Consider the following 21,896-nt stretch of genomic DNA (forward strand, 5'->3'; position numbering starts at 1 on the left):
TTAATATTTTTTATCAATTCCCAGACCAATTTAAATGCACATGGGCAGCCCCACTGATTCAATGGAAAAAAAAATAGCTTGAACTCGAAGATCTGTCTTCTGAATTTGTTCATCAACCAAATCCAACTCTAGCGCTCTATAGCGCGAGGATCTGCTTTCTGAATTTGTTCATCAACCAAATCCAAGAATGTAAAAGTATGGATCGTTTGGGAGCCGATCCAATATCTCATCCCTTTTTATCCCTAACCATCTCTATGTGTGTGTGTGTGAGAGAGAGAGAAAAGAGAATGTCGATTCCTGAGATTGTCCCTGGACGCACCCGCGTCGGCTGGGTTGGCACGGGCGTTATGGGCGCGGCCATGGCTGCCCGACTGCAGGCCGCTGGTTTCGCGCTCACAGTCTACGCTCGAACCCCAGAAAAGGCCCGGTGCCTCGAGGCTGCTGGAGCCTGCCTGGTCGGCTCCCTGGCCGAGGTCGGCCGCTCCAGTGACGTCATCATCACAATTGTCAGTCGCCCAGCCGACGTCCGGGAAGTAATTCTCGGAGAAGCCGGCATCCTGGCCGCACTGCGCCCTCCCGGAATCGTGGTCGACATGACGAGCAGCCAGCCGGCACTGGCACGGGAGATAGCGGCACTGGCACGAGCAAAGGGGTGCTGGGCAGTGGACGCACCGGTTTCTGGCGGCGACGTCGGTGCCAAGGAAGGGACGCTCGCAATATTCGCGGCTGGAGATGGGACGGTCGTGGATGCACTGAGGCCGTTGTTGGGCTTTCTGGGGAGGGTCTGGTACATGGGCGAAGCTGGAAAGGGGCAGAGCTGCAAGATTGCTAATCAGATAACTGTGGGAGCCACCATGATGGGAGTGAGTGAGGGGTTGCACTTCGCCAGCCATGTCGGCCTGGACCCGGCGCGGTTCATGGGAGCTGTTGGTGCGGGCGCCGGATGGACCAAGGTGGGAGAGCTGTTCGGTTCCCGGATTGTGCAGCGCGACTTCGAGCCAGGCGGAATGGTGGAGTACATGGTCAAGGACCTGGGATTGGCCATGGAGGAGGAAGACGGCCAACCAGCAGTGGTGCTGCCGGGTGCGGCATTGTTCCGGCAGATATACACAGCTATGGTCGCTCAGGGCAACGGAAAGATGGGGTTGCAGGGTGTTGTGACGGTGCTGGAGAGGCTCAACGGAAAGTGAACTGGGTTCCAGCCGACCACCCCAGAGCCAGCCATTACCACATCAAATTCCAACCACGATGCAAAGGATGCCTTTCGACCTTTTCTTTATCTGTTTTAGCATTAGTAACATACATTTACCATTCGGATTCCAGTTCATTGAATCTTCCTGCCCTGAGATTTGGAAAGGATGTTGATGTTTTGTATTTGGCTTCAAAAGTAACTCGACGTAGCTTGTTCTTGATCCATTTTGCACTCCCTTAGTGGATTTGCGGTTCTACTGCTTTTGTTGTTTCTTGTGCCCAACTCAGAAGTAGCTTGAAGAGGCTGGATGAAGATACATGATTCTCTAATGGAGTCATGCACCAAGGAAGTGTAAAGAAGGGTGTAGTCTTGATGGTAATTTACATTTGCATAGTGCGGCCTGCACTTTCTCTTTGCATCCTCCCAGCGGGGTCGCCAAACAGAAATTTGGATGATTAACCGATACTTGTTAAATTAATCTGGGATTAATCTGGGACAGAAGGATTCCAACCTCCTAGCAATAGGACCATGCGCTGTTGCCTTACTGCTCAGCCGCCCTTTATGTTTCTACTTGAATATACATCAATGTTGGTACCTGTTGTTCCCCAATTTCAGGCAGTATTTTCTCTTTACTATGCTTAGTCTCATGTACAACAGAAAAAGCTGCTTTAAACATGACGAATCACTTCATTCCGTCCTGATGTCAAGTTTGTAGCATTTGGTGACTCATAACTCAAATCTCCCTCTCTTGGTAAGGCAAGAGGCAAGACTGGGCAAGCATCTTCCCAATGATAAGGACATGAGTTTTTGGGATCTGTGGTAACTGCTAACTGCCAATATGTATCCTATAATAGAGACCAAAGAACATCTTTTAGCTTCTCTTCCAGTGTAAAACTCTCTTCTGTTTTACTTACCAAGGAAATCTCTTCATTGCTTCAGAAATTGCCTTCGTTTTGTAATAGGGAGATTGAAGACATAGCTGCTAAAATTTCTGTATTTTGTGGCACTGATTTGTTGTGTTCTGTATAGAGTTAACTAGCTGTTCATTGGCTTCTCATGGTTGTCCTGTTCAGCATGCTTGATCTATTAATAATTTTTATTTTTTACAAAAAGTGGACAGAAGTTGTGATTTGTATTCATGTCTTCTTTCTAGGTGATTGATGTTAATCAAGGTGTTAGTGTAGCTGATTTTCTATATTTGTTCATGTCTAGCTCCATCCTTCAGTCAATGCATAATGTTTGCTTAATGATCTTTGAAACTCTTTTCCATAAAAGTATTGCCAAACCAGGTAAGCCTTTAGTCATCTTGTGTTTATTTGTTTTGTTCCTACACGAGGCTTTTATACAAATTTCCTACTCACTAGTGCCTTATGACCATAAATATCTTGGTAACTGTTGGTGAACTTTTTCCATGTTCTGAGGGGTCCTAGAGGATTCCTCGTTACCCAAAAGTATACTTTTTGTTGCATTTCCATCTCATTTTCTTCAAAAGGAATGATATTTGTCTGAAGTCTGGCCTGATCTATGAGGGCAATGATAGCCTAGAGAAAGATTCCTAACGTTCTGCAAATAGTCTCTGCCGGGAGGCGCAACATTGCTACAATTATGGCTGTCTGGTATGATCTGAACCGTGATGAGCTCAAATGGTGTTGTCTTCGGGAGAACTTTTATTCTAATAGGATAGATATTGACCTGATCAATTCGTGGTTGGAAGGAGACTCTTCGTCTCAAGGGCAAAAGAAGCTTATTCTTCAAAATCAATCGTAAGCGCATCTACTCTATGATCAGAGGAAGGTGACCCATTCCCGAGTACTGGAGAGGTTTACTCCTCCACGTTGGTAGCCTTAATGTTCTGAACGTCCAACCCATTCAGGCAGCAGGATTTCTCCTCAACCGACATGGTCTTTTTGATGGTAGAGATGATAGAGGCTAACCGTGTGTTCCTGCTTTTGTCTCTTTTGGGCGTTTCTGTTTCTTGTAACAGTTTCTGTTTCGTTGGGATAGCATGAGCTGCCTGAAGTTAGTAGCTTGGGTTCTCTTGTATAGTTGATGAACTGCATCCTCTGTATATATCCCATTTTTTGCTAATAAGAAGGTTAGGAGCCTATCTCTCAGCAAGTTCCTTTATCAGAACTAGCCGAAGATCAAGATCATTCTCAGTATTAATTCCACTGGATCACCAGAAAATACAAGATAATATTGAAAAAGGAAGTATAAGTACACATACCAGCTAGCTTCCTTTTTATGTCCATAATAATCATTTATTGTCCATGATAGTAATAATTAACTTAGTTTTGAAGTATAACCTTCAAGAAGTGCATCTCTCTCTCTCTCTGTCTCCCTCTCTCTCTCTCTCACACACATATAAAAACTGCAGTCGCACTCTGGTTGTTTCTGCTCACCCATGCATTTCAAGAATCTTTTCACAATGAAATTCTGTTATTGATGAAGCTCCACTCAATCAGGAAGTGATGTTGTCCATCACGTCTTGTCATCCCCAGTAGACAATGTCACATTCTGCTGCTTCTCTTGCCCGGCCTGGGGAATGAAGGGTCACCTTATGCTGCCGGGTAGATGTCTGCAAGCACCCACCACCCTGCTCAAACTCCATTCCCTCTTTGACTTCATTTAGGTCTCCAATCGAGCGGGAGCCTTCAGCCCCGTGCACCTCGACTAGGTGACAAGGAAAAAAGCCGATCTTTTACAGGAAAATAAGAGACACTAAGCCTACAGGACCTCCCCCTGAGCTCGGAAGTGAAAGGGAGAAGGGATAACTAATCGTATGCACTTCCAGTTGGGCAGCAGCTTGGTCCAGCAGGTCTCCTTCTTCCTGTATGGTGAACACCTGGGATTAGATCCAGAGGCTCGAATATGCTTTTGCAGAAAATGGACACCTAGACTGATCTATTACAGTCTTCCTGAGGAAGACGGAGGATACCCTTAAGCTCATATGTATATGCTAATGGACGGCTGCAGAAAAGTTGACAATGATCATGAGTTAATATTGTTGAGATTTTTGCATCCGAAATTATGTATTTCCTGATTCTTGTGAAAACTTGAGAATCGTATACTTGGTAAAAGATTTTCGTGTCGTTGACTAGTCGATTACCTCGTCAACAGCCCTCCCTTACTTCAACAGTAAAAGTAGAGCGCACTACACCATCAAGGACTATCCTTGGCAAGTCTTTAGCCCCTGAGAAATTATGGTCGTGTACACAAGATTGCACGAGTTTTGTGCATTATCAGCATTGTCGATATGATCTAGAACTGAATCTACGTTGGCACAGTTTATGTAAGAATAAGATTCACACAATCTTGTTTGGTTAAAGTTTTCATGAATTTCAAGGCCTAGGTGGCAAGTGATTCAAAGCATTTGCTCAAAAGCATGCTTCAATTTTCTAATCCAGCTTCCTTTTGTGTTCTACGTTACAGAAGGTAGGTCACATAAGATGAATTCAAGAAATCCAAATCAAAGTATTACATAAATCTCTCTCGTTGTTTAGATTTCACCAAATTAAGATTAGACCCACGTTTAGTAGCATGGGGGAGGAGATATACCTTCTGATGTTGAACTCGGACTCCTTCACTTCAAGCTCTTAATTGCAACATCTAGCCAAGTAAACAACTTTTATCTGTGTATCGCGCATTTTTTTTTTTGTTTTCAAACGTACAAGTCTGCCCCTAGAAAAGGGCTTTATCTATGGCCTTGAAGCTCTAAGTTGAAGGAGGACTAACATTCACTAGTCTTCTACTGGCTCAACAGGGAGATTTTTCCAGTGAGTGCAGCCAACATCCGGTATGAGTATGGCCAAAATTAATTGCTAAATCATTTTTTAAGAATATTTTTTATGAAAAAAATGAAAATAAATCTCCTCCTTTGAACAGAATTCAGACGACAATTTACTGGTCCAGTAGTAAAGCCTCTCCAGACTGAAGGGCTGGTTGGTCCTTGTAGGTTGTAGGTTGTGGACGTTGTTCCCAATAAAGAAGGCCTGAGAACGTTCGACGTGGCCACACTGCCTGAGAAAGTATCTAGCTCCATACCGGCAGATTTATTTTTGAACGGTGGGAGCTCGAGAGCAGGCACCTTATCTCATTTATCCCTCACGGTCACCCTCAAGGGGAGGAGACGAGCAGTGCAGGAGCCATGTCCAGCCTCGGCTTGCCTTCCGTAGCTGGCAAGTCCCTTCATCATCAGTTTCTTGGTTCTCCTCCATTAAAACGTGTACCCAGTCTCAGAAAGGGCTGCGTCTCCGTAAGAGCGTCTCTGTCTTCTTCTAAGGAAAAAGTACTGAAGGATTTCCATGCATGTAGAGCTCTTAAGGCAAGCTTTTTTACCGATTTTCGTCTTTCCTCTGTCATGGAATTTCTTCTGTTTCTTGAAGAACAAGACTTTGCTAGAGAGCGTAGTGATGCACAGAGTTAAATCTGAGTCGTCAATATTGAAGTTTTCAGGCTAACCTGAACTTGGGAAGCATGTCTTAGTTCTGCATAGATGTACGAATTCTGGTTGTGGTTTTTCTTTCCCGTTTGTCATGATACTGTGAAAATTGTTCTGGCTACTTCCTATCCAAGCTGTATATTGCTCTCAGCAACTCGCTTGAACGTTATTAGCAACTAATCTTGGTGATCAGTGAACGAGAGACGTGCAGCATTTGATCTGCACAAGTACCTTAATTGTTTTCTGATTCTTGCGTCTATTCTCTATATCTTCCGAAAGAATGAGAACCTACTAATGGGGATTTGAGGATATGGATCATTTAACGACGTAGTGTTTGTTTGACGGTGCCGTTTCTTCAGTCTGCTTTGACAGTAAGAGTACCAAAACAGAAAACATATATGTCGCATTTCTCGATTTTTACCGTTTTTCCATGGGAAATCATCTGCCTCTGGTCCCATCATGTGCTCTCTTTTTCGCTGCAAGAAATGGAACCCAGTCACCTATTCTGTTCTGTGTTATCTCTCTCTTGCTCAAGAAGTAGATTTGACGTTAATTTTTCTCTTTCTTCCTTCTACAGATAATCTCTGGGCTGCAAAATTTCAATAAAGAGAGTGTTGCTGCTGTAGTTACTGCTGCTGATAAGGTTGGATGATAGCATTTTTTTGTCATGTCTTGATTACTTTGGAATGCAACCATGTTAAGAATGAGAAATTCAGCTAAAAGTGAAGGACAACGCATGCCAGCATCTGCTGATCTAGATTGGGTTTTTTTCAACTGAAAACCAGTCAATTTCAAAGATGACATTTCATGATTTTTTTGATTCCGTAGATATAGATATTTATTTTTGTTTAATTATTTGATGTACTACTGTGGACATTTATTAGGGTGGGGCGACACATGTGGACATAGCTTGTGATCCAGAGCTAGTGAAGCTTGCTCAGAAACTTACTTCTCTTCCAGTATGTCTTGCCTTTAACTTTATTTCTTACTTTTGTTATTCATGAAGCTGCAGTTTGATTGCTATACTTTTCCATTCCAAAAATCTAAGAATTTGGTTTAGTGAATTCTTATGTCTATAAATTTCTGGTTATATGTTACAAACATGTACACTGTACAAACTTTCAGTTTGGGAATTAAGAAACTTATTGCTAGTTGAACAAAACAAATGACAGTCAGTCCTTCCGAGTATGCAATAACGGTTGCAGCCAAGGGCACTAGACAGATATTCTTCAATTTTCTGTGACTATTTGGGCATCTGCCTGCTTGTTCCCCTGATTCATGGAGAAAATTATTCTTAAAATGAAATTTTACAGCTACAAAGCAGCTCGCATATGAGCATTACGTGCCCTTAATATGGCTTTGCTTTTATTGTCCTAAGATTGATAACCTGCATTGGAAAATATCCTATAATATAACAAATAGATTGGTTATTCATCTTCTCTGATGCATTCTTTGCTGTCTGGTTTCTGGCTTCTTCATGGTTTCTGGAAAAGGTATTGGCATTTGTAACTACTACCCGCTTTAGTTAAATGCACTGGAGAATTTTTTACAACCTAGAGGAGATATGAATAGCATGATGCCTATAAAACAGCCTATATGGCTATATCACTAGCCAACGTCATGGTGCTTAATGACCTATATTCTTTGAACCTGACATTTTGTTGGTGGAGGATAAATATTTGCTGATGTGTAAGGGCCATGATGAGTTGACTTCATCCGCACCTTTCCTTGGCCTATAACCAGCAGTTTGTCCAGGGTTTCATTGGACTGACCCATTTAGCAGTAATATAGGATGAATTTTCACTCCTGTTTATGACTCTTCTTTTTGTTTTGCAGATTTGCGTCTCTTCTGTGGAACCTGAAGCTTTCCTTCCTGCAGTTGAAGCGGGGGCTGACATGGTTAGCATAATCATCCACTAGAACACATATGTATGAATGCACAAAAAATATTATTGCCACCATGATACTGTCTGAATCTTTGGTATTAGAATTGGAGATGCATGATATGAGAAAAAAAAAACGTGCTCATTTATGTGATGACCACCTTTACAGGTGGAGATTGGAAATTATGATTCTTTCTATGAGACGGGAATGAAATTCTCTCCAGATCAGGTATTGAGTTATCCACATGTACAGAAAATCTCTTTTTTGATACTTGTCATTTTTGTGATACTATGTCATACATAAAAAATTATTTTTGTTCAACCTCACATGTGGCGTCCATTTACAGCGAACAGTGACTAGTATGATCTTAAATTTGAAGGACCGTCTGAGGAATATTATTTAAGCTATATGTATAAATCTGCAGATACTGGAGCTAACAAGAGAAGTAAGGACGCTTCTCCCAAATATTACACTCTCCGTGACTGTGCCACATACGTTAAACCTCCCTGATCAGGTGTTTGCTTTGATATTCTTGTGACCTGTGAGCAATGTACTCTAATTGACTGCACACATAATATATTACTAATTTACATGCTTTCCAACAGGTGAAATTAGCTGAGTTATTGGAAATGGAGGGAGCTGATATTATACAAACTGAAGGAGGAAAATTTTCAAATCCTTCCCAATCTGGTATTCTTGGTCTGATTGAGAAGGTATACTAGTTCAACTACCTTCAAGCTTTGATAAGCCTTCCATTCTCAGCATTTAAAGGGTATTTAGTATTTTCTGCTGCATGTAGAGTTGGAACATATCATGGTGAGTGTCCTCTGAAAGGATAGGCCGCTTGAATCTTGCTGTTTCCCGCTAATATCCCTTTCCACCAAATCTGTAGGCAGAATGCTCTATTTCTATGCGAGGCTTAATGCTGTTATGCTCTCTTTTTCTCTTTGCAGCTATTATATTCATCACTTACTGATACTTTTCTCAATTGCGTTTTTGGAATTTGAGAGTTGTAAATTCAAAGTGCTGTCATTTATAATGTGTACTGTTTTTTGGTGGAGAAATTAAAACAACTAATTAATAACCTTAAACTTGCTTTCTTTTTTTCTTTCTTTAGCCTCATCGCTTTACTTATGTACAGGCAACTCCCACATTGGCAAGCGCATACTCCATTTCTCGAGCTATCAATATTCCTGTTCTGTGTTCATCTGGATTGAGTTCAGTTACAGCACCGATGGCTTTGGCAGCTGGTGCGGCCGGTGTGGTATGTAGTCTGCATTTTTTCAGAATTCACTATTCATATTGAGCCCATCATATATGCTGAACAAGTTAGCAAGACTGACCTGATGTAAGAAGAAAATAAAACGGGTCATACTCGACCATCCTGTGATGCTGGAATACACCAGATCTGGAATCACAGTAAAGTTGAAAACATTAAAAGTAAATAACATTCTGAGGGCAAGGCGATAAATCCCAGTAATGGATAACGCAATAAATCAAAACGGAAATAGTAATCACAAAATGACAAACTTATAATGCAATTTACCCTTGCATATGAATCCATAATAAAAGGACAAAGTAAGCTTGCTAATCGTTATTCAGATGAGGGGAAAAAAAAAACATTCAAAGGCTGACATAGAAGCAACTGAAAATTGTCAACTGTAATATGATGCTACTGGCATATTACATTCCTGTTGCCCCAGAATCCATTCTGGTCTGGTTATGTTATTCACCAATGCAATTGTTTCATCCGAGGCAGCAGGTCACTTCTCCGTAAACTTCATGTTCTAAAAAAACACTGTTGACCTTCTAGAACAGTAACTATCAGAAGCTCAGAAAGAGAAATAGATCTGAAACATACAAAATTATGGGCAGTAAAGGAAGTTCAATTTAAAAATGATTGGTCCTATATTATGTGCTTAATTCCGCATTGTCGTGGAAACAATAGCATCTTGTTTCCAAATTTGCAAATCAATTATAAGATGCTTTTACATGAATAAGTACAGGTGGATTTCACATAGTTTATTAGCATCATAATTGCATCACTGCAAATGCTGTCATCTATGACAGGGGTACAAGCATGAATACATGATTTAGGAAGTAGGACACGAGGACACTTGTCTTCGGTTGTTTAAATATATAACTAGTGTTTTTGCGTTATAAGTTACAGATGTAGCAATGACATTGATAATGTAAGACACTGTTAGCGAACATAAGACACATTAAAAATGTTTTACCACAGCATGCACGTGGCACGTCCACACATTCATTCTCTAGAGATAGGATCCTAAGCAGCTTATCCCTGTAAGATGGACTTTCAACATGATTTATAGGAAATACATCTTCACCATTATGAGTGAAATAAAACGATGCTTTACTGTGAGTTTTCTCGTGGAAGCTGCTGACGTCCGACATTATGCTTTTCTCAAATGCAGGGAGTTGGTTCAGCGGTGAATAAGCTCAATGATGTTGTTGCAATGATTGCTGAGGTGAAATCGTTAGCCAATGCCTTGATGCTGGAGAGAATTTCTGTAAGTGAGGAAGTGAGAACTGCTGATCTTTAGTTCAATCTTTCTGTATGCATTTTTGACAGCAGAAACTGTAAGAAGTATTAGGCTTTAGTTTAAAGACTGGATCTACAACTGTTTGGTTTTATTCTTGGTTGGCCAAGTAGCTCGTATGTAGTGAACCATCGTAACATAAAACAGGTAAGCCATTGATCCATTTCTCATGTTGGAAGGTCTTTCACTGCCACTAGAAGAAAAATAAAAAAACGTGTACGGGTAAAATGTTGATGGTACTCGATCTGTTAAAGAAAAATGGATGCTACTAACCTACTATGAAGCTGAGGACTCCACATTACCAATTGGGCATTAAAGTTGGCAGTGAATTTACTGAAAGAAAAAGAAAAGGTTCGACTTGCAATCAGCAGTCAACTGGAATGAAATCTAGGCATCGTTGATCCATCTTCAGCAGGAGAATTTTCTTCTGGAGTGGAAAATCTTTGGTCCGTGAAATTATGTCCTTGCCTGTCCAATACGTTGCTTAGAGTTGACCGATTGTTGCAAAAAAGGGATATCATGTCACCATCAATAGAAAATAATGGTACATGCTTAGGTAGCTCTGATCCTGTGCTCCATATGTGTCATTAATCTTATACGGCTGAGCAGCATGCTGGTGTTTTATAAGTCTAGGTCTCATATTGCAACTGTAAACCAATAAATAAATCGAGGCAGCAAGAAGAGAGGAGATCTGGTGCACGACCGAAGTTCTAAGGATTATATTACTTGTCCTGGGGGATAATCCCCCGATGGATCAACCATTAATGCTGCGATTTGCACCCCGAGTTTTCTCAGGATGTCCTCCTAAAGCATGGTGTTGGAGCTCACCCAATGTTTACCTTTCATTGGACGGAGCCATTAAGTGGTCGTCTCTTTCGTTGCTGATCATTTGATGCAAATTAGTAGTACTTTATCGCGCAAATGATTATAGCACTAGGAGAATATTTTTATAGTCGCGGTTAAATCAACGCGACCTTGTAAAAGCTGGAAAGCTTTCCGGAGTTGCAATCTTTAGGCCGACCACAATCAGATTGTCCCAAGTGATGCACACAACTTAAAGGTTTCGAGTACGCAGGACTAACCATGTGGGTTCTATCGGCGAGACTTCAACTTGAAGGTCTTTACGCCAAAACAACGCCCCGGTGGTTCTGTTGGCAATAAAGTGGCCGTTCTCGAATAATTTGGTGCTTTTCTTGGGAATCCGAGTTCAGATATTGCACCGGTCAAAGGCGATCATGTATCTGAATCATTGCTCGGGCATCCAACACTAAGTGGCCAAAACGAATTAGACGCATCAATCTAACAAACCAGATGCTAAACTTTTCGTCGTAGATGATGTGCCATATTCCTCCTGATTTAGAGTTTCAATCGGATTACGCCCGAGTCCCCATAGACTGCGACAACCTTCTGCTGTTTTCTGGTTGTTCAGCAATCACCTTTTGGAAGTTGGCTGCTTGTTCGGTGACTCTCCATAAAATCAACCAATTTTCCTGCCAAGCATGCCTAGCAAAGGCTAAACACGGGCCAGAGGATACCGCCTGTAGGAACCACCTTCGCCAACTATTTGGCTCGGCACATCTTGGTATGAATGAAGCTCATGCCACATCAGTTGTGCTCACACCACCTTAGACCCTTTAATCCAAAGGAGCCAATGGTGCCAAGATGTGCAAGAACAAGGATACATACTTGCAGACCTGGTTTGCTGTGACATGCTTGGAGGAGGCATCGTTAACTCGAATGGTTTAGGGTGAGAGACCTTTCAAGCACGGTTGAACGTTACAGCACCAAAACTAACATTGCACGGTTGAACGTTACAGCACCAAAACTAACATTTTCCACTGCAACCCCAAGAAGGTTAGGAACCAAGACAACCATTTATAGTCATTACTCCTTTTATAATGACTCCTTTTATAAACCCTTGAAGATTCCTCACAATCTTCAATATAGGACTAAACATTTGGGGCGTTACAATATTCGGTTCAGTTGGCAAGCCTTCTTATCTTCCGTAGATCTTGTAATCCTCTGCATGATAAAAAATTTGATCCCGTCCTCCAAATTTTCACAAAAATGAAAATGGCATCATCAATCCACTCTACCGTGTCCAAAATTGTGACCGCGGTGCAACTTGGAGGCACAAAGACAACCCTCAGGTGTGAGAAGCCATTCCAGCCTTGGTGCTGAGCTCGGCAGCAGTCCTCGCTAATTGCTATAACTGGAATTCAGGACAACATTGAACTGCAAATCTTGAACCAGTTGGCCCTAATGGGGAACAACAGATTTCAACAATTAGTGTTACCAATAATCACTGCAAGAACAAACGCCGTCCCTGAAGTGGTGGAATCGGCTTGCATCTCTAACTATGATCTCTCTGTGTACGATCTTAGAGACGAGCTTTATTACAGTGTGGCAATCGCCACAAACACGAAGGTTCTTCATCACACGGATAGTACTCCCTTCCACGGTACTAATAAGCCCGAAGGCCATAGCCAGCCTTTCACTGTGAAAAGACAGACTTGCCTCTTTCTGCTCATCGTCGACGTCATGCAATGCAAAGCTTTTATCAGGAATGTAGCCAAACTCAATCAGTTTGCCACTCAACCAGTCCAGCTTTTCATGTATTTCCTTGCTCATTAGATGTGAAGCATCTCGAGCTATGAATTTATGGGTTTTATTCTTGATAGTGATCCAGCTGCATCCTGGAACTTTTCTTATTGCTCTCTGTTTCATCATCACCCTGGTTGTTGCAGCATCGCTCCATTTACCTGCGGCAGCATATATATTAGAGAGTAAAACATATGCTGCGCTACTAAGAGGTTCCAACTCAAATACAGCTTCAGCAGCTCTTCTTCCTACTTCCAAATTTGAATGCACTCTGCAAGCGCTCAACAGAGCAAGCCACACCATAGCCTTTTCTTTTATAGGCATCTTTTTGATGAATTCTTCTGCCCTTTCCAACTCTCCGGACCGTCCCAAGATGTCCACCATACATACGTAGTGTTCGAGCTGGACAGAAATGGTAGGATCATGCTTCAACATTTCAAAATAATAGCGCCCCTTTGTTAGTAATCTAGCATGGCTACATGCTGTTAATATCCCAATGAATGTAATCTCGTCTGGTTTTTCACCTGACTGCTCCATTTGATCAAAAAATTTGAGTGCAAGAACACCATTTCCATGCTGTGCACATCCTACTATAATCGAATTCCACGAAACAATATTCCTGTCTTTTATGTGATTGAATGCAGTTATGGCGTCCTCCATATCACCACATTTAGAATACATTACAGTGAGACTGTTGCCCACAAATACATCAAAATCCAAACCCATCTTAATGGTAAGAGCGTGTGTTTCTTTCCCTCTGTCTAAGGCCTCTAAAGCACTACATGAGTTCAAAGCACTGGTGAACGTTGACTGGTTTGGCATCACGCTATTGTTCATCATAGCACAGAACACAGCAAGGGCATCTTCATGCTGATCATTCTGACCGTAACCACTCAGCAGGGCTGTCCACGAAACAACAGATTTCGGAGAAATTTCAGAGAACACTTGTGCTGAGTTTCTCATATTCTTGCACTCTGCATAAAGAGTAACAAATGCTGCGGAGATGAAAGCGTCAGAGATATACCCTGTTTTTATCAAATGGCAATGAATTTGAGTCCCTTGGCATAAAGCTGATAGACTAGAACATGCGCTAAGAACACAAACAAAGGTGCTTGAGGTAGGCAGAACTCCAGAATCCAACATTTTCATAAAGAAGGACAATGCCTCGTCGCTCCTCCCAATTTGATCGAGCCCACCGATCATGCAAGTCCATGAAATTGCGTTTGGATTCGGCATCTCCCTGAACAATTTTAAGGCATCCTCCACTCTCCCATTTCTGCAGTATCCATCAATCATGGCATTCCATGCAGCTGCATCTTTACACGGCATTTTCCTAAACAGCTTATTTGCTAATTCAATCCGGCGTGCCTGAGCTAGGCCTGCAACTATGGTAGTCCAAGAGACTACATTTCTCTCAGGCATCTCTTCAAACAGTTGATAAGCAAGGTCAAGATTTTGGCATCTCAAATATCCGGATATCATCGCATTCCAACTAGCAACATCACGGCTGGGCATTCCATCAAAAATTTTACGTGCCTCGTTCAACTTGCCGATCCTTGACAAGCCCACAATCATGATCGTGGAGACAAAAACATCCGGGGTGGCAATTGTATCGAAAACACGCTTGGCATCATCTAGTCTGTCCTGTTTAACGAAATTGGAGATAATGGCACGCAATGAAGGCCTATTTCTTTCAGACAAACCGTCAAAAGCTTGGTACCCAGCAATTGAATTGCCATTTCTAACACGATCATGCACCAAATCTACCACTTCTGCGGAGCTACATGTTCTTGCGTCAAGAAGTAGCGAGTACCAACAACATAAACTAGTGCCGAAAATCGATTGCAAATGAAAATCACGATAAACAACCTTCCTGCAGCAACATCGGAACATTGAGAAACAACTCAGACAAAATAAAAGAATTAAGTAGGTCAGAGGTTTTCTTATTGGACGACGCTCACGCTAATCGGCGAAAAGGAATCTCTTGATCCTCTTCACTTTCAAAGAGAGAGAATTATTGTCTGTCGGAGTCCCAGGAGGTCCTTGGTTCAGTTCGATTACTCAAACCGCCCTTGCTGAAGTCATTACGGGTCGGGTATCAGACATTCCGGGTCCCTTTTTAGTCCCACCTCAGCTGCATCCTGCTATGTGTATGCACGTATCGGATTCGGGAACCGTTGGAAATGTCTCTCTTTCTCGAGACACTCTTGGCTGGGAAAAAGAGATGCCGTTCAAATACAAGAAATTTTCACCTTATCAAGTGCAAGGCGTTTTGGAGCTTTCACTCTAGAGGTTATCATTCTTCCTTTTGTTCATCCAAATGAGAGAGATGAGTCTTAAGAAATAACAGAGGTGCAACAAATGTCCCTCTTCTGGCTTATATTGAAACAAACTTTAAAACTATCTTTTTATGCATTTAGTCTGCCCAATTCCAATCGAAATAAAGAACAAGTGTTCATAACATTTAGTTTGCCCAAATCTATTTTTTTATGGATTTAGTTTGCCTGAATCCAATCAAATCAGTCTCAAGTCATCGCAACTAATAATATATTAGAACAACCTGCATTCCTCAAACTTTGGAGTCATACAAGATAAGACATGTTCTCCTTGTGAGGTAGTTGGGAACAGAAACTAGCACAATGCTCCAATGTTTGGTTATTCCATGAATTTGTTTCAATCTTTGAGACCGATTCATGTTTGTGTTCCTATTGTCAAATGACCCTTAAAGAAGGTAGATTGTCACATTTGGTCATAATTGGCTTTTTTATGTCTCCTTTTCTTTTAAGTAGTTGTGAAAAGACATTAAAAAAAGAGAAAGAAAAAACATGTAAAGGGAGAAAAATTTTGAAAAAACTCGTCTCAAAATTGGGTTGATTAAACCCATTCCTTAAACGTAGAAAACCAGCTTCATAACATGCTAGATTCGCCTCGCTTTCTCTCAAAACATGTTAGAGAGCCTAAGATTCAGGTTTAGACCAACGGAGATGAGCATCCTGAGCACCATTAGCCTTCAACTTGAATGCATAATCTCTCTCCAGCAGGTTAGCATCGAAAAAAGAAATGAATGCATTTTCCAATCCGGTTAAGCAAAAGAAACCTCAATAGCTTACAATGCTCTGTGCTTTAAAAAGATGTCTGACGAACAATATGATGTAAACCGGGTAAATTTTTGTTGATTTTGCTCTAATATCATGGTAAATACGATTTACAATCTATATACGAACCATTAGTTTTATGCTACTAAACAGAAAGAAGAGCGTAATTGAGTTTCAACCCCTGCTTTGTACAGCCTCAATCTCGCGCTACCAATTTCCTTACCATAAAAACGTTTGTATAGTATTTATCGAATATATAACACACTAAGGAATACCATCACTTTGCAATAAAAGGGGAGCATATGGTTCAGTTGCTCCAATTTTTTTTTTCAGTGACAAGCAAACACCAAATTTTGTGAATTTGACAGAACGGCCGACCGAAAAGATGCTTGATTATACATGTTCTTGCTGTACATGTTTGCCAAAATTACTGAGAGAATCTCATTATAGTAGAGATACATGTTTCGCATGCCTATTTTTTTCAATTGTAACATTAACCTAAAACCCCTGATAAACCCCTCGCTGGAAACTTGCTATTTCGCCTTATGGCAATGAATGTACATTCTCTTATGGCGTGTACATTCTCTGATGGCGTACTCAAATCTCATCCTGTGGAGTGCCATTAACAGGCAAGTTTCATAAAAGCTTGTGGTCATGGCTCTGTTTAGGAAAGGTATGACCTTGGGAGTTTTAGGCCAGTAAACATAAAAGAAGAGAAAAAAAAAAGGTAGCAGAAACTCAAACTGACCTTACTGCGCAAGAAAATTCCTCATGAGAAATACGTACATACATGGATGATGATGAACTCCGGATCAAGAGAGTTACAAGGCAGCAGAAATCTGGCCGAAAGTGTCACCAACTAGCAGAGGGACCGGAGTCTCAGCATCACAGACTACATTAAAGAATGAAGACCATATCTACCATTGCGACAAAAAAAATTGGGTACATAACCACTTGAGCTGAAACTATAGTAAAGGCTGATTTACGCATGCAAAAGAACAAAAGCATTTTCAACATGATGCGAAATCCGTCTATCGTTGCAGAGGAGTAAATTTTTAAAATTAACATTGTTTAACATAACTATTAATATGACAATGCATAGTTCTTAGAATTAACGTCATTTACCAATATCATTGGTTGACAATGCAGGAAACCAAGGATAATTGACAACAGTGAGAATATAATCTCACAACGCTTGTAATCCCATGCACAAAGCTGAATTATTTTCAAAGGAAACTGTACAAGGTTTAAGCAAAGCCTTCCCGAACCATGAGCACAACATAATTAATGCTCGTCGTAAATTTAGATTTCCAAACCAAAAATTTAGAACAGTAACGGTGTAAACCATACATAAGTCGGTCTTTTTAACAATTCAAAAAACCAACATATTAACCACAAGTATTTAGACAGCAACAACAGTTCACCTCGTTTCCTAAATGCTAAAAGGAAGAGGTCAGCAGAAACTAATTTCAACAAGATCCAACTTCACGTAACATGAAGAGCTACCAAAAATCTGTAGGAAGAATAAACCCAAGAAAATATATGTAAGACTGGCTGCAAAATTACTCAAACATCAGCGTCCTTCTCTTCAGCGTCCCTGCTAGCAGCAACTGCAGCAGAGGCAGCATTACTCTCCTCCTCTGTGGGAGGCTGAACTTGCTCCTCCTCAGGCAACGGCTCCTCAACATAATCATTCTCAAATGCATCTGCAGGCACCTCATACAATCTCACCTGCGGCTTCGATGGGTCCTTCACAAGCACATACTTCCCTTCATTGAGCTTTAAACAAAGATCGACAATTGACTTGACAATCCCCCACATATTAGAAGTGTTCAAATTGATCTGCATGGCAAATTCCCTCGGCTTGTACCCCTGCACACTGAGGATGACATGATTGAAATGGTCACGAGGGTGTGCCCTCGAGACATAGCCGAGCTTCATTATATCAGCACCTGAAAGTAGTGCTTGTGCTGTCCACCGTGCAAGTTTGTTGGCGTTGTTTTTGAGCTCAGTTGCAAGAACGGCTCCCCTTTGTGTCTCCAGCTTCTGCCTCCAATCAACACCAGAGTACTTCGGATCAAACTCATTCAGTGCATTGATTGTGAGCAGAGACCTACCACCCTTGGTGTCCACCATGGCACCATGAACCTCGCAACGGGCAACAAGTGAAATGTTCTCGTCAAGCTTCCACCGACGGTATCTATATGCGACAGATGCTGGCTCCTCACTCTCGCTGGCGAAAGGATTTGGCTCCTCAAAAGCAATCCGATTACCATCACGCACAAGAACCTGCTGGGAGAAGTTCTGGTTCACGTATGCAGCCTCAACACTGAGTGAGTATGCAGAGTTAATGTCCTCTTTGGCTTCTGGCAGGGGTTCCTGTAAGCATAGTCATGAACAGTATAATAACAGCAGCATTTTGCCATGAGAAAGCAAAGACAAAAAGAAAATATGCGAGATAATTTGTTTTCCCGACTGATCCAAGAAAGAGTTGGGACAGAAAAAATGTAAGTCGTCAACTTTTCTAGAAGATGTTGGAGTGTGCCCGCTATCCAAAACAATAGAACTGCACCATCAAGGCCCACAAAACCAGGACAATTTCGGATATTTAAATGAAGAAGAATAATGCAGATTGCATAATTCCAAACTTTTGGAACAATTTGATCCATCCAGAAACCCCTTGAAACCCACTAATTTGATACATTCAACCTGTTCTGGTACCATCCATTGATGGAAGCCAAAGGAGATCAAAAACTTGTCACTAAAATAAACGCGCAATCTTTCATACAAACTGATAAATACAATTTAAAACGTAGTGGCAGATAGTTGTTTATACCTGAGATGTCTCGTTGACGGAGAGGAGATCAAGCTGCGATCCATCTCGCTTGTCGAAAAACAGCTTGTTGCCGACCCTCTGCACGACGATATCCCACGAATAGACAGAGCGAGGAGAGCACATAAGGGCCGCAAGGATGGTATCGGTAGCGAAGACGGTGGCCTTGTCCTCGTTCGCGAGGCGCCGGATCACGGGATCGTCAGTGGTGGTCACCTTGAAGAAGGTCCGGTTCTTGAACCTCTCAAGCTTCCGATCGCTCTTGGGGTTCACCCGATCGTAGGAGCGGTCATAGAATTCCACGGCGCCACAGGCAACGATGTCCTCCGGCTCCCCAACGGCGTAGCTCAGCTTTGAGAAAGTAGAGAAAGGAATCTGATCCAGCATGGCCCACTCTGGCTGGATGTCGACGGAGGAGCGGAAGGCAGCCGCCTCCCGACGCTGTCCGGCTCCCGCGCGATTCTGATTGTAGAGGCGGTCGCGGCGCTGCCGCTCCTTCTCTGCCTCGCGCCGCCGCGCCTCCACCTCCTCGTCCTTGCGCTGGGGAAGCTGCCGCTGCTGCTGGAACCGCCATCGCGGGCCGAAGCGTGGGTGACGCGGGGCGGGCCGACCGTCGACGAGACGGAAGGAGGAATCATCGTCTGCGGCGCCTAAAGAATCGTCACCAAAGGCGAGGTCGAAGACCGAAGCATCGGCGCCACCACGGCCGGATGGCCTCGAGGGGAAGGGGTTACGGGTCCAGTCGGCTATGCGGCCGAGCTTGTCTGCCTTTGAGAAAGGAGCATAGGGTGCGTGGCGGAGGTGGTGGCTCTCCAGCGCCTCCGGCGGACCCCAGCCGTCTGGATTGTAGGGCACGTCGAATGAAACCATCGTTTCCGAGAACAGACGAGAGAGGGAGAGAGACCAAAGAAAAGAACGGAGAGTAGGGTTTCTGGTCTGCCTGTGCCCTGCAGAGACGGGAGAGAGGCGAGGATGGAGGGTAGGGCTTCTGGCCGGGCCGGGTCTACCCGAAACATACCAGAAGTTTAGACCCTTGTATGGATTAGATCTAAAAATGGTATCCATTCAAAAAACAAGTCGGTTTTTGGGTAGTAAAAAATCCGGGCTTCTACTATATTGTGGATATCTAAGTTTAAATATTTTAAATTTGAACTTAGATATTTAATTTGGAAGCCATGAGTTAAAAATCTTAATTTAAATATTCAGTTTCGTTCATTTGAGTTCATAAAAACTTCTATGCATTTTGAAAGTACAACATGCTAAAATGTTGGGTTATTAACAAAATTATTAACCAAATTAATATAAATTTATGATTGATGGGGTGGCATTAGGGTACATTATTGCCATCACTGACGCCAATAAAGGTACATTCTTGCCATCACTGACGCCAAAGGCAGCGCAAACTATAAACCATTACCATGTGGAAAACTATCAAATTTTAATGTAATTTCTTCAACAAATAATATTGTTCAACTTGGGGTATAGTTTTAATTTAACCCAAATCTTATAGAATTTCAGAATCTTGTTATTAATAAATGTCCATAATACATGATATGAATATGATCCAACAAAATAGCATTTGTCAAAAAAAAAATAGCTTATCTAGAAATGAATAAATAATGTTATGCCAACCAGCATCATGAGAATAAAAGAACTATTATGTTTTGACTAATTTTAAATAAAATAATATTAAGAAAATAAACTTAATTTAACAAAAACAAAATTTTGACATCATAATTTCACCCTCAAATCTTTTCACATACATTTTTTTTATAACTAAGACGCAAAATTTATATTTCAAATAGGCTTTTTGTTATCCAAATGAATGTTTTATTTCGTTAACCAAACAACCATACTCTAATAAGTGATAAAATTTTAAAGTACATGAAAAACAGTTCATTCAATCAATTAACCAAAACTTAAAAAATATGGTCTATAGAAATGGGTTAGACAATAAAAAGGTTTAAAAACCAAAAGTACAAACTTAATATGAAATAATATTAAAAAACAAGATTAATAGGCTCCATAATCACCATAAATACTTTTTGACACTCAAAATCTTTATAATTATTTTTCGTTTAGTTACAGTTTAAAATATTTAAAAAATCAAACAAATACTTCAGTACTCAATTAACAAAAAAAATTGTTAACTATTTGTTTAATTAATCAAATAAGCTCATTGGTCCATTTATTTCAATTTAAGAAAACTCATTTGTTTTCTTCTTTGCTTTTTCTCACTCTCATCCAAGCAGGTTGGCTTTTGTATTTGCAACTTAATATTTACAATCTGATCTCTTTATGATTGATGGCTTGATGATTCTCATCAAAGTATGGTAGATAAAGTTTTGGTAGCTACTTTTTTTTCTATGAATATATTTATGCAATTAAGAATTATCTATGTGATTTTTATTATATTTATCTATTGAAGGTGCACCCTTTAGTAGTTATATTGTTGATGTTGATAAAGATGGTAACATATTTAGCTTTGTTTATTTAGTCCAGATTTCTTCTCATAAAAAAAGTACATTAGATGGTTTTCTTTAAAAATCTTTATAAAGTCCAACACACAAAATCCTATTTGTAATTGTGTTTAGATAAATTTATTTATCCAAAAAATGATTCAATTGATATTTTGATGCGGTGAAAATCAACGCACATGAAAAATATTGTACCAAGTGTTGCAATATAAGAGTCAACATTCAATTGTAAATTTAATACTGTATTTCAAATTGGATTTGATTGTGATTTAGTGGTCAAATGAGGATATGATATGAACTTTTCTTCATTCATATTTAAATACCAATATCATTTTTTGAATGCCTAATCTTAACAGAATGTCTTCTTTCCATAGTTCTAAATTGAAAAATTATTTTGTAAGAACATTTTGTTATTAGAACATATACACTTAAAATACATGTTACAAGAATACTATGCACTTTCCATAAATCATTATGTGATTATGTTCAATGTTTTATAGTTGTAATACATTTTCTAAAACAAATACATGAAGATTTTGGGTGATATGTTAAACAAAAACATGTTTTAAAAACATAATGTTATATTTAATAAATGTCCTATTACCAGAAACAACAATGGTGTTTCTTGAATTACTTTGTTTTGTTCTCTAGTGTCACCTCTTATCACAAAACTTCGGTAAGTGCCATAGTCCAGTTCCATTTAACTACAATTGGTGTCAAAAGCTTCACTTATAGTGTTTAACACATATTTTGCCATACCATAATGCAAAATTCACATTCAATAACACATATTTTGCCATGCCATAGTCTCA

At 40.8% G+C, this 21,896-nt stretch overlaps 3 protein-coding genes across 3 annotated transcripts; 1 reads left to right on the forward strand and 2 right to left on the reverse strand.

The window, feature by feature from the left end:
* The first annotated feature begins 248 nt into the window (after nt 1–248).
* On the forward strand, nt 249–10,172 carry LOC116263547 (uncharacterized). Its single transcript, XM_031643286.2, has 12 exons — nt 249–1,186; nt 1,324–1,387; nt 2,346–2,429; nt 5,229–5,516; nt 6,211–6,276; nt 6,518–6,592; nt 7,470–7,532; nt 7,686–7,745; nt 7,942–8,031; nt 8,123–8,230; nt 8,659–8,781; nt 9,953–10,172. Exons 1-12 carry the CDS (start codon nt 255–257, stop codon nt 10,079–10,081), a joined length of 2,082 nt encoding a protein of 693 aa, XP_031499146.2. The 5' UTR covers nt 249–254; the 3' UTR covers nt 10,082–10,172.
* A 158-nt stretch (nt 10,173–10,330) lies between these two features.
* Nucleotides 10,331–14,688, reverse strand: LOC116264591 (pentatricopeptide repeat-containing protein At5g46460, mitochondrial). The gene has a single exon (XM_031644900.2). It carries the CDS (start codon nt 14,570–14,572, stop codon nt 12,371–12,373), a length of 2,202 nt encoding a protein of 733 aa, XP_031500760.1. The 5' UTR covers nt 14,573–14,688; the 3' UTR covers nt 10,331–12,370.
* A 2,426-nt stretch (nt 14,689–17,114) lies between these two features.
* Nucleotides 17,115–19,614, reverse strand: LOC116264859 (eukaryotic translation initiation factor 3 subunit D-like). The gene is made up of 2 exons (XM_031645292.2): nt 18,611–19,614; nt 17,115–18,153 (listed from the first exon to the last, which is right to left on the reverse strand). The coding sequence occupies exons 1-2, from the start codon at nt 19,475–19,477 to the stop codon at nt 17,341–17,343; spliced, it is 1,680 nt and encodes a 559-aa protein (XP_031501152.1). The 5' UTR covers nt 19,478–19,614; the 3' UTR covers nt 17,115–17,340.
* Between the last annotated feature and the right edge of the window lie 2,282 nt (nt 19,615–21,896).

The sequence above is a fragment of the Nymphaea colorata genome, chromosome 11 (assembly GCF_008831285.2).
Source record: "Nymphaea colorata isolate Beijing-Zhang1983 chromosome 11, ASM883128v2, whole genome shotgun sequence".
In the NCBI taxonomy this organism is placed as follows: domain Eukaryota; kingdom Viridiplantae; phylum Streptophyta; class Magnoliopsida; order Nymphaeales; family Nymphaeaceae; genus Nymphaea; species Nymphaea colorata.

Bases quoted from the DNA above. Each gene is read 5' to 3' on its own strand.
- LOC116264591 (XM_031644900.2), bottom strand. From the start codon at position 14,572: ATGTTCCGATGTTGCTGCAGGAAGGTTGTTTATCGTGATTTTCATTTG.
- LOC116264859 (XM_031645292.2), bottom strand. From the start codon at position 19,477: ATGGTTTCATTCGACGTGCCCTACAATCCAGACGGCTGGGGTCCGCCG. The intron at 18,154-18,610 runs GTATAAACAACT...CTATGCTTACAG, and splicing joins CCGTCAACGAGACATCTCAG to GAACCCCTGCCAGAAGCCAA.
- LOC116263547 (XM_031643286.2), top strand. From the start codon at position 255: ATGTGTGTGTGTGTGAGAGAGAGAGAAAAGAGAATGTCGATTCCTGAG. The intron at 2,430-5,228 runs GTTTGCTTAATG...GAAAGTATCTAG, and splicing joins TCCTTCAGTCAATGCATAAT to CTCCATACCGGCAGATTTAT. The intron at 5,517-6,210 runs GCAAGCTTTTTT...TTCCTTCTACAG, and splicing joins ATGCATGTAGAGCTCTTAAG to ATAATCTCTGGGCTGCAAAA.